Source organism: Bufo gargarizans, chromosome 9 (assembly GCF_014858855.1).
Source record: "Bufo gargarizans isolate SCDJY-AF-19 chromosome 9, ASM1485885v1, whole genome shotgun sequence".
Lineage (NCBI taxonomy): Eukaryota > Metazoa > Chordata > Amphibia > Anura > Bufonidae > Bufo > Bufo gargarizans.
The window spans coordinates 87,324,110-87,336,217 of record NC_058088.1 but is presented as its reverse complement, the minus strand read 5'-3'; the positions used below and the strand labels follow the sequence as shown (position 1 = coordinate 87,336,217).

The 12,108-nt window shown below is 45.4% G+C and overlaps 1 protein-coding gene across 1 annotated transcript in view; it reads right to left on the bottom strand.

Moving 5' to 3' along the window:
* Window positions 1–4,720, bottom strand: part of RAB39B (RAB39B, member RAS oncogene family) — a 28,916-nt gene extending 24,196 nt beyond the window's left edge. Inside the window, exon 1 of the mRNA XM_044305594.1 lies at window positions 4,502–4,720. Within this exon, the coding sequence (XP_044161529.1) occupies window positions 4,502–4,716 (215 nt within the window). The 5' untranslated portion in view covers window positions 4,717–4,720. The remainder of the gene's footprint in view (window positions 1–4,501) is intronic.
* Between the last annotated feature and the right edge of the window lie 7,388 nt (window positions 4,721–12,108).

Below are 12,108 nucleotides of genomic sequence, written 5' to 3'. Positions count from 1 at the left end.
TTTACTTCTTTTTTTCAACATCGCCTTCCAAGAGCTATAACTTTTTTATTTTTCCGTTTATATAACTTCATGAGAGCTTGTTTTTTGCGGGGCAAGTTGTAGTTTTTAATGACGCCATTTTGGGGTGCACATAACTTTCTGATTAACTTTTATTAACTCTTTCTGGAAGGGAGATAGGAAAAACAGCAAATACTGCCACTGCGTTTTTACATTATAGATTTTACGGCCTTCATTTTTCGGTATAAATAACATAATATTTTTTTATTCTCTGGGTCAGTACGATTACAGGGATACCAAATACAAAGTTTTTTTTTTAGGTTTTACCACTTTTTTTTGCAATAAAACCCCTTTTTATTAAAAGAACATTTCTTTTACATTGCCGCTTCCCAAGACCCATAACTTTTTTATTTTTATTTCTATGGAGTTGCGTGAGGGCTTGACTTTTGCGGGACGACTTGTATTTTTCATTGGTATCATTTTGGAGTAAATGGGGCTTTTTGATCACTTGTTATGACGTTTTTCCGGTGGCAACTAAAAATAAATTAGCGATTTTTTTTTTACAGCGTTTATCGTAGGGGATAATTTATGTGATATTTATGTAGTCCGGGTCGTTACAGATGCAGAAATACCAAATATGGAACGTGTAATTTTTTTTATGGAATGTTTTTTATTTAATAAATGTGTTTTGTTTTTACTTTTTTTAACCACTTAATGGTCCCACAAGGGGACTATAACAGACAGTATTTTCATTGTTTTTATAATGCCTTATCCCTATAAAGCATTGCATTTTAATAGCAATGCTAACATTTTTAACATTGACCAGCAGGCTGCGCCAGAGGCGCAACCTGCTGGAAAATACTACAGCCGGGACCAGGGCCTACAACAGATGCCAGGTAGCCTTCAAACACATCCTCACCCCACAATCGCATTTGAGGGGTGGCGATGGGAGACAGAGGGAGTCCGCTCCCTCTGTCACCGCTTTACATGCGGCCGGTGCATGTAAAGTGTTAAACAGCCTGGATCGGCACTCCATGCAGTGCTTAGACTGGGCCTAAGGCCCCTTAGTGACCGCCGTAAAAAAACACATATGGGTGATCACTAAGGGGTTAAAGGGCGTCTGTCAGCAGATTTGTACCTATGAAACTGGCTGACCTGTTACATGTGCGCTTGGCAGCTGAAGACATCAGTGTTGGTGCCGTGTTCATATGTGCCCGCATTGCTGAGAAAAATGATGTTTTACTATATGGAAATGAGCCTCTAGGCAGCTTTCTCCGCACTTTGACGGGGCCAGGCAGTGTAAACTGCCCATAGCAACCAATCAGATTCCATTTTTCATTTTCCAAAAGGAGCTGTGAAAAATGAAAGGTGGAATCTGATTGGTTGCTATGGGCAACTGAGTCAGTTCTACTTTACACCAAGCCTGGAACCATGGAGATACAAAGCTTTGCATAGGAGCTGTGTACAAAAACAGTGGGGGTCATTTATCATGTGCGGGTGCAATTAGATCGGGATAGTGGATTAGACTGTCAGTATTTTGAACAGAATTTATAAGGAGTCGCACAGAAGGTGATGAATTAGACAATAAAGTGTCTTTGTATTCATCAGGGCGCAGGTAGATTGTGCACAATTACTTTTTGGTCAGTTCAGGAATTAGGCGCAAATGTGCGGCCAAAAGTCACATTAAATAAAAATTTGTAGCCATAGACACGTTTTTATGTTTCTCAAAAGGCCCAACACATCGCAGACAAACAGAACTATGCCACTACCAATGGAGTGGAGTAAAAATAAAGCTAATTTTTTACAAATTCATACTTAAAGAGGCGCTCCAACATAAATAGGCTAAAAAACAAACAAAAAAAAACACAGTGCACATTAAGCTCCGCCCTTAAAAGTCACCCACACCATAAGACTGCCTAACGGGTCTAAAGACTCCAGATCAGGCGCAGCGCTATTAGTAGATGTGCCTAAGACAATTAATCTGTCCGAAAAAAGAAAAATTTGACAAAAACAGGCACAAACCCTGTAACTTGTTTTTTTTTTACTAGTTCATCTGCAAATTTTTTATCTTATTTTTTACTGATCTTTTGAAGTACTTTTCTTAGGCTACTTTCACACTTGCGGCAGAGTGATCCGGCATGCAGTTCCATTGCCAACTGATGGCATTTGTAAGACTGATCAGGATCCTTAAAAATGCCTGATCAGTCAAAAAAATGCATTGAAATGCCGGATCTGTGTTTCCGGTGTCATCCGGCAAAACGGATCCAGCATTTATTTTTTTCACCTTTTTTTTTTTCGGTCTACGCATGCGCAGACCGGAAGGTTGTATCCGGCATTTTAAATGCCGGATCCGGCACCAATACATTCCTAGTCTTTAGTTTTTTTCGCCGAAGATAAAACCGTAGCATCTGAACAGTCAAAATGACTGAACTGAAGACATCCTGATGCATCCTGAACGGATTACTCTCCATTCAGAATTCACGGGATATGCCTGATCAGTTCTTTTACGGCATTGAGCCCTTTTGACGGAACTCAGTGCCGGAAAAGAAAAACGCTAGTGTGAAAGTGCCCTAATTTTATTTTTTAGAGATGGTAATTTGTTACTTATTATGAGCCCCTAGGCCAGAAACTGGTGTAGAAAAGTCGCATCACCCCATTTTCTGACCTTCTGAATGCTCGCGGACCTGCATTTAGTCCCATGAGGTGTTCCGATGCCCGGGGCAGATTGGCCATAGACCTTACGGGGAAATTTCCTGGTGGGCCGATGCCCAGGGGGGCGGCCAGTGGAAGTTTTTGGGGATGTATTTTGTGATGGACTGTGGTATTTGGCTCTGTTGGGGCGGTATAATGTGCCACAATATGGTATTGCTGGCCCTGCCCTCCATAAATTTGGACCCAACTACAAAACTAGGCCACTTATTTTTTCCAGGGCCATTTTAAGTTCCCAGTCCGCCCCTGCCGATGCCACCACCGGGAAATGGCAGCTGCGGCGCCACCAGCCCCGGCAAGTTCACTATAATTTATGTCACTTTCCTGGTGTAACTGGTAGGCGGATAGCTAGGGGTGCAGTAGATTTCATAAACTGAATAGAACTTGTCATACTCTTGTCCGTTTTGCGTACAATAGGCATTTCTATCATGGACGGCCCATTCCGCAATTTGCGGACCGCAAAACACGGCGCGGTCGTGTGCACGTAGCCTAAGGCTGGATTTAATTGTCCATATTTCTTTCGTGTGTCACAACTAGGGATGAGCGAAACGCATAATATTTTGTTTGAATACTGTACGGAGCGAGCGCTCCGTACAGTATTAGAATGTATTGGCTCATATGAGCCGAAGTTATTACTTCGCAAAGTCTTGCCAGACTTCGCATAATAACTTCATAAATCAATTGCTACTGTGTAAAAACATTTCCCTAGTCAAAAGTTTAACTGATGTGAACTCACAGCACCATAGATCCCTTTTATGTTGCGAGTTCAGGTCAGTTAAACCCACAATAGGGCTGTGACACACAGAAAACGGACATGCGAATCCATCCGGCTTTTTTCATGTTGCAGTAGTTTCCTACAGCTATTGGCCTGATTACGGCACCCATGTTTTTCTTGTGGTGATCTGGAGGCAACACCCGAATGCCGCACCACCACCTAGATCCCTAGGCTGCTGCATGCTCAGTGTTCGGTCAGTGTTTTTTCACTGACAATTGGTAGGAGATGCTTTGGAAATCCTTTTTTCAGCCTATCAGTGCACAAGAAATACAGGGGGCAAAGGCAGAGACCCTTCACGGTTGACCATGAAACACCGTTTTGTCTTGGACACCATCACAGACACGGACGGGTGATGGAGGCCTTAGGCCTCATGCACACAGCAATGCCTTACAGTGCTCAATCTTGACTGTATGTAAAAGCATATATCCATACCATGAGGCCCCAAGACTGAAACTGAACACATACTAAGGCTGGGTTCACACCTGAGCGTTTTACAGCGCGTTCCTACGCGCTGTAAAACGCTCAACAAGGAGAAACCAATGCTTCCCTATCGGCATGGTTCTCACCTGGGCGTTTTACAGTGCGTACGATCGTGTTGTAAAACGCCCGACGCCCCAAGAAGTACATGAGCTTCTTTGGGGCGTCTTGTCGCGCGTTCCCGTACATAGACTTTCGGGAACACGCGACAATGGGCGTTCGCTTGTCTCTGTATGCGCGATTGCAAATGCCGGTACAATCGCGCATACAGAGCGCTCCATCGCGAACGCTCAGGTCTGAACCCAGCGTGAGGCACAGGGGAGACCACTTAACCCTATGCTTCAGGCCAAATTTTGCTCAGAACATTGTTGGGGGTCCATTGTTGGTTCACGGACGACCATTGACATTAACTTTTTATCCTCTTAGGGTGCCCCCTCCGGCCTATATCACGCTGGCGCTCTCAATCAATGATATCTTTGATATTTTTCTAAAATACGCGCAATACAAATGAAATAATCAGATTGGCTGCCAACGGCTCCTTACCTGAACCTCTCTTGGCCAGCCGTGTCCCAAATCTGCAACTTGATCCGCTTGCCTGGTTCAATTTCCACCAGCCGGGAAAAAAAATCCACCCCAACCGTGGGGTCAGACACCTGGGCAAACCGCCCCTCTGTGAACCTCCGGATCAGACATGACTTCCCTACCGTGGAGTCCCCAATCACGATGAGACGGAATTGGTACAACCAGATTGCTTCCATTATTCCGGCTTCGTCTGTGCTCGTCCTTCTATCCTGTAGGACTCTCCAGCCGTGGGATTCAGTCTTCTGAAGTGACCGCTAATGGACACACCTTGTCCTATGTCTCCAAACTTTATTCGGAGGGCCCAGGTCCCAGCAGAGGCCGACACTACACAGTGGTTACCTTATACTAAGGGCTCCTAGCACAGGGCAGCCTCATGAGCCAGGTGACAAGGCTGATTACTTAGCAGGGCTGGGCCTCCAGGGGGCGCTGCAGACAGGTGAGAGCAGGAATCAGTGGAGGAGCAGCAGGAGGTGTGTGCTGAGCTCAGCCATGTTCTTCCTGATCACTGGCAGCAGGGGAGGGGTGTGATGGAAAGGTCAGACGGCCTCCATTTTGCAGCAGAGTCTGAGGAGTCTGTTATGCACAGGCCGGGGAGGTAGCTAATGACACAGAAGGGGTGACATCAGTGGGGGCACGCACATTGCAGGGCACAAGGCCTCAGCAGGCAGAGCCAGGCCAGGTCTGCTCGGTGCACTGCACAAGGTAAGGCTCCCGCACTGGATCACTGCACGGTGCGATCCGGGCACCTACCTCCCCAGGAACGTGCAGGGCTCACACAGTGGGTGCCAGGGATCAGCATCAGCCCCCGGGCACATGGACGCTCAGCCACCTAATACCAGCTGATCTGCCTCCGGCGACAAGCCTAGGCTGGCGGTGCCCGGCAGATGGCAGTGCCCAGGAGACAATGGAGGGCGCCGCTGCTGTAAGACGGAGAGCTGGGCTACAGAGGATGATGCCCGCACCGAGCTGATGAAATGGCAGCAACATCAGCACCAAACACTCTGACTCATCATTGGCATCAGCAGCTCCCGTAATCACCGCACTATACGGGCGGGCCGGCCTCTACCGTACTGCTCCGAAGAGCTGCGCGCCTGCAGTCACTGCTGCTGGCCTCCTGGAGCATCACATAGGAAACTTCTGAATAAATCTTCATGTAATGATGAGATTGTCCCTATAGAGGAAGACAGAAGGGAATCCATCTTATCTATTTGTCTAATCTAATTATCTATCGATCAATATACAATCTATGTATCTATCAATTATTCTATGTAGAAAAAATCCAAGGCAGCACCCACATTTTCGTGAAAAAAGGGTATTTTATTGGGTGAATAAAATACCCTTTTTTTCACAGAAATTTGGGTGCTGCCTTGGATTTTTTCTACATATACTCAGCTGGATCAAAATCCGTGATCCGTCTCAAGGAATTGCACCACCTTTGATTTGTGTGCTGCTCATCTATTTTTCTACATATATAAATTATTCTGTCTATCTTTTCTATCTATCCAGTGGCGTAACTAGAAGTTACTGGGCCCCACAGCAAGTTTTTGAATGAGCCCCGACCCAAAAGCATCTTCTTCACAAGCCGCTCCTCCTGTGCACCCCCCACTCCTGCATCTAGTCGAGATCGCTGTCTCTGACCAGGCCAGGCAGACGCTCCGGCCAGGGTGCCAACCGTCTGGACAGTCCATAAAAGTAGATGACTTTTTTCCTGTGTCCGTGATTTTTTTTTAGGCTGGTGGTTCTTGGCTAGATAAATTTTGTGTTAATTTTTCATCATTTTACAGCTCACAGTAAATGCTGGTGATGAGTTCTTATCAGTATATTGAGCTATAGACATGGATTACTTGTAAGCTTTATCATTCATTATGGTTTTTCAATTTGTCCGTAAAAGATGATAGCTGTCCGTGACTTTGGGATAAGTTGTCCAGAAAAAATAATAATTTGAGTTGGCAACCCTGGCTCCAGCCCTTTCCCACAGTGTCACTGTATATAAAGTAATTTTTTAATACTCTTGAGGGGGTCCTGACAATAAAATCTTTCAGTCCTCATCCTAGGTGGGCCCCTTCTGAGTACGGGCCCCAACGCAGCCCATTCCCCTATAGCTACGCCCCTGTATCTATCTGTCTATCTACCAATCAATCTCATATCTACCTATCATCTATCTATCTACGTCCAAAGAACGAGGCAGCACTCCAAATTCTCGTGAGGGGGTGATGACCCAATTTATTTTCCAGGCAGGCTTGACAAAGGCCTTATTGAGTAGGCCGAAACATTGCCTGGGAAATAAATTGGGTCATCGCCCCCTCACGAGAATTTGGAGTGCTGCCTCGTTCTTTGGATGTATTTACAGTGGAGGAGAAGCCTGCCTTCCCTGAGGAGTTGCACCCTATTCACACAGTCTGACTGTGCTGTTGTATCTATCTATCTATATCTATCACATATCTATCTACTATCTATCTATCTATCTATCTATCATATCTATCTATCTATCACATATCTATCTATCTATCACATATCTATCTATCTACTATCTATCTATCTATCTACTATCTATCTATATCTATCACATATCTATCTATCTACTATCTATATCTATCACATATCTATCTATCTACTATCTATCACATATCTATCTCCATTATTCTACATTCCACCTCCCAACCTTTAAATAGCCCAAGGAGGAACAGCAGAGCAGCACATCACAATATTTTTTTTAAAGTAAGCCACACCTGTAACTATAATGTCTGTCTATACACCCGATCCCCTTGCTGCCACCTTCACAGTAGAATGCCCTCTTCTTTACAGTACTGCTGCCCCCCTAGGACCACCTTTACACTAGCAGCAGGTGCATTGCGGCCATGTGATGACACAGGGTGGGGGATGGTCCCCGGCCAGTACGTCCTCTACTCTCCAGCTCAGCTCCATAGATGTGATGACTGTATCACTCCTGCTGCTGGAGAGCACAGGCCGCTAAATGGCGGAGCAGGGTACTGATCCCTGCTTTACTGTATCTGTCCTCAGCAGGGTCGGACTGGCCCCCCAGAGTACCAGAGGATACTTGGTGGGCCCAGGCTCTGATACCATAATGGGACCCAATGACCCAGGAGAGTGACCAACATTTGGCTGCCTTGGGAGCCAGTCACTTGCCTCTAGGGTCTATTTCTTTGATTCTAAACCTGTTTAACTTTATTGATGATATAAGGGTTGGTTCTCGAGAATAATTGTCTGTAGTGGAACCCCGGAACCCCAGTCCGACACTGGTCCTCGGGACACAAATACAGTTGAAATCAGGATGTGCCACAGCCCTTCCAGGACCCTGGGACTATCCCACCAGATCTCGGACAATTGAGAGGTTTTTCTGGTAGGACAGCCATACATGTCTGATAGATGAGGTCAGACAGCAGAGATTGACACACCTATTTGCCCATACAGTGACCACACACACTTTATGGGTTAATAGCTGTTGGCCCAGCAGTCATTCAGCCAACAGCCCTTCCTTCTGAGCCCTGCATACACATGCACGCTCAGTTCTGCTAGGTGCGCATGTGTTGTCAGAGAGGAAAGGTGGGGACTGGACTCCCCCCAAGAGCAGACCCCTGTAGCACACATGTTCTATTTATTCACGCTGACCAAAATCCCACGGAAGCACTCGAGTGAATGGGTCTACAACTACGAAGGGCGGGCTCTCGGCCTATACGCGTGCTAATTGCGGTCCGCAGAATGGGGCACAGAGGGGTGCCACCATGATGCAAGTGCTGACACAGCCAGCAGAGTCGGGAGAAAGGTGCTGCTCCGTGGGATTATAGCAGACATCCGATGACGCAGTGAGGACAGCACACCATATGTGGTATTTAGATGAGCAGAAATAAGGTAGGCAGAAGCACATACATGGTTTATTCAGACACTCCACAGGAGAGCACACACACCTGACGGTTACACATGTCCAGTCCCGAGTCACAATAAGCATTTGGTAATTTTTTCACAGTCCATATATTACAGCCCATAAGGTTCAAAGGGGACCTCCCTTGATCCAGGGGTGATGTTAGGCCCCTAGGCCTCAGGTGTCTTTAGCTTGGGGTCTCCTGTCACACTGGTTCTAGGACACTACTTCTCCCACTGCTCCAGTGTTTCCAGGGGCTGAACATGGCTGTGGCTCCTCTTTGCCCCAGCAGCACCAGCCTACTGCCTCTTCATGAAAGTTACCTGGGCTTCTCCACCTTGCATTTTGGTTGTTGTTGCGACCATTTCATCTGTCTCAGCAGCCCTATACGTTAGATGAGAGCACACCAACTGCGATACAGTTGAATGCTTCAGCGGGGCACAGGCGCCAATGTCTCCCTGCCCTGCCATTTACACTCCACACTACGGACCACTAGGCCTGAAGCCTATGAGAGGTGGGACCACTATAGGGGGGAATTATTACTACTGAGGGGCAATGTGGTGGGCTTTATTACTACTGGGGGACTATGGGGAGCATGATTACTAGTATGGGCACTGTGGGGGCATTATTACTTCTGCTGTACAATGGGAGACATTATTACTATTGGGAGCATTGTAGGGGTACTATTACTACTAAGAGCGCTCTGGCAGAGATTTATTACTATTGGTGGGGTATTTTGGGAACACTATTACTGTGTGGGGCACCCTGGCATATTATCAGATTAGCACATTTATTTTTGGGGTACAGTGTGCTTACAGGACTATTACTGCCCGGAACAAGTATTTTGGAGAGCACTGTGTGGCAATAATTATTCACCATTAGTCACCATCCGTGTGGTACTAATATTTTCAAAGGACTTGTCTGTGTCTGCAGTATACTATTGGAGAGCACATCAGGCACAATATTGGGTTGTTCAGAAATCGGGGAGGATGATGGCGGTCTGGTCCAGGAGAAGATGAGGAAAGAGAATATCTACATCAGAGGAGTCGTTACTGGATGTAAGAGGGATGTGGTGCTGTAATCTCCTGTATGCTTGATAGTATTGAATGTCATTTAAAAAATAAGTACTCAATCATGGATTCTAATGTGGAGTCTGTCACTTTGACAGGAAGATTAGTGCTGCATGCTGCTTCGTCTTCATAAAAATAAAAAGTGATAAAAAATTCATACATATCCCAAAATGGTATCAATAAAAGCTATTGATCGAACCCCCTCTCCCCCAAACAAATAAACAAAGGTTTTTTTGTTTTTTTTTTACGTTTTAAAACCTAAGAAACACTAAGCTGTAACAGTAGAGACCTGCAGAATGATGTTAACGTCAGTTTTACACCATAAAAACAAGCACTGGCGGAATATTTTTTTTTCCAATTTCACCCCATTTAGAATTTTTTCCAGCTTCCCACTACATCATATGAAATCTTAATTTGTCCCATTATGAAGTACAACTTGTCCTGCAAAAACAAGCCTTCATACGGCTATGTGAGCAGAAAAATAAAAACATGGCTCCTGGGAGGGGGGATAAAAAATAAATAAATGAAGAAACAGGAACTGGCTGCATGAGGAATGGGTTAAGAATCTGCCACGGTATGTTGTGTGTGCTACCGAGCTTTCATTCTTTACTGCGGGGGGGCGGGGGGGGGGGGGGGGGGTACATCGTTTCCTCATTTCAGAGTATGAACAGTAGCATAATATTTATATCTTAAATATCCTTTTCTTGTGTGGTCTCTGAAAATCTTCAAAGCTGGAAAGTTGTGAATGTGTGACAGCGCTTTACTGGAAGTATTAGCCAGTCCTACTTTACTAAACAATACCTCTGTGTTCTGGTCTATTATGTAACACAGAAAAAATGACAAAGGCTTTATTATAGAATTGTTTCTCCAGTCCCCAAGCACCTTCAGCAGGTCATGTGCTCAGGATTTCCTTAGAGATGATGAGATTATTCTCAGGCATTTTCATAGATGTTCTTACTATGGGCTACCCTCAAATCATGACCTGATGGTTCTCGGGGAGAAAACCTCCGTAGGTATGTCATGAGTTAATTTTTTTTTTTACTGACAGTTTATTGTAGAGTGTGATGTAAAAGAAAATTAGGACATACCTGAGCAGCTCAGTGGTTAGCACTGGTGCCTTGCAGGTTCAAATCCAACCAAGGACAACATCTGCATGGAGTTTGTATGTTCTCCCTGGGGTTCCACCCAAAGTCATACTGCTAGGGAACTTGGATTGTGAGCTCCATGGAGACAGGGAGTGATGATAATGTTTGTAAAGCTCTGCAGGATATGTCAGCACTATAGAAGTGACTAAAAGAAATGCCTTCTTTGTATTTTGGACCCACTCTTGGTTTTGGCAGAATACTGACCATGTGAAGTGACCTTATAGGAGTTTTGCTTTTTAGACAAACCTTTGTTATAGGGAGGACTGTTATTTGCTCAGGAATGGATCTAGGGTACTACCATATTGAGTGGCCATGCTGTGCTTGGGATGCGTCCGCCTGCAGCCGAGTACCACATTACCTAATTATTAATTGCGCTGTTTCTTCTGTCTTCGCTGGTAATGGTCACAGAGTAATCTGCAAAACCACACTGCCAATGAATGAAGACAGAAAAAACAATGCCGTTGTAATTAGTTAATCGGATGCAGTTGCGGTTTGTACGACTCTACAATAATCGGCTGTAGGTGGGCGCATCCATGTGGTTGTACTCTTAGGGCTGATTTACATGACGGTGCTTGACCTGGGAAACATGGGCCGTGTGTTGGCCACATCTCCTGGACCGACAACGGCCCCCCCTGACCCAAACTGACTGCATCATAGTGTTTTATGATGCAGGCAATTCCTCTCAGATTGTGGGTCTATTGTACTGTACTCACACCATCAGATCGCCAGTCTGTTGTACTGTACTCACAGCATCAGATCGCCAGTTTGTTGTACTGTACTCACGGTATCAGATCGCCAGTCTGTTGTACTGTACTCATAGCATCAGATGTCAGATTACCAGTCAGATCGCCAGTCTATTGTACTGTACTCACAGCATCATATCGCCAGTCTATTGTACTGTACTCATAGCATCAGATGTCAGATTCCCAGTCAGATCGCCAGTCTATTGTACTGTACTCACAGCATCAGATCGCTAGTTTGTTGTACTGTACTCACGGTATCAGATCGCCAGTCTGTTGTACTGTACTCATAGCATCAGATGTCAGATTACCAGTCAGATCACCAGTCTATTGTACTGTACTCACAGCATCAGATCGCCAGTCTGTTGTACTGTACTCACAGCATCAGATCGCCAGTCTGTTGTACTGTACTCACAGCATCAGATCGCCAGTCTGTTGTACTGTACTCACAGCATCAGATCGCCAGTTTGTTGTACTGTACTCACGGTATCAGATCGCCAGTCTGTTGTACTGTACTCATAGCATCAGATGTCAGATTACCAGTCAGATCGCCAGTCTATTGTACTGTACTCACGGTATCAGATCGCCAGTCTGTTGTACTGTACTCATAGCATCAGATGTCAGATTACCAGTCAGATCGCCAGTCTATTGTACTTTACTCACAGCATCAGATCGCCAGTCTATTGTACTGTACTCACATCATCAGATCGCCAGTCTATTGTACTGTACTCAC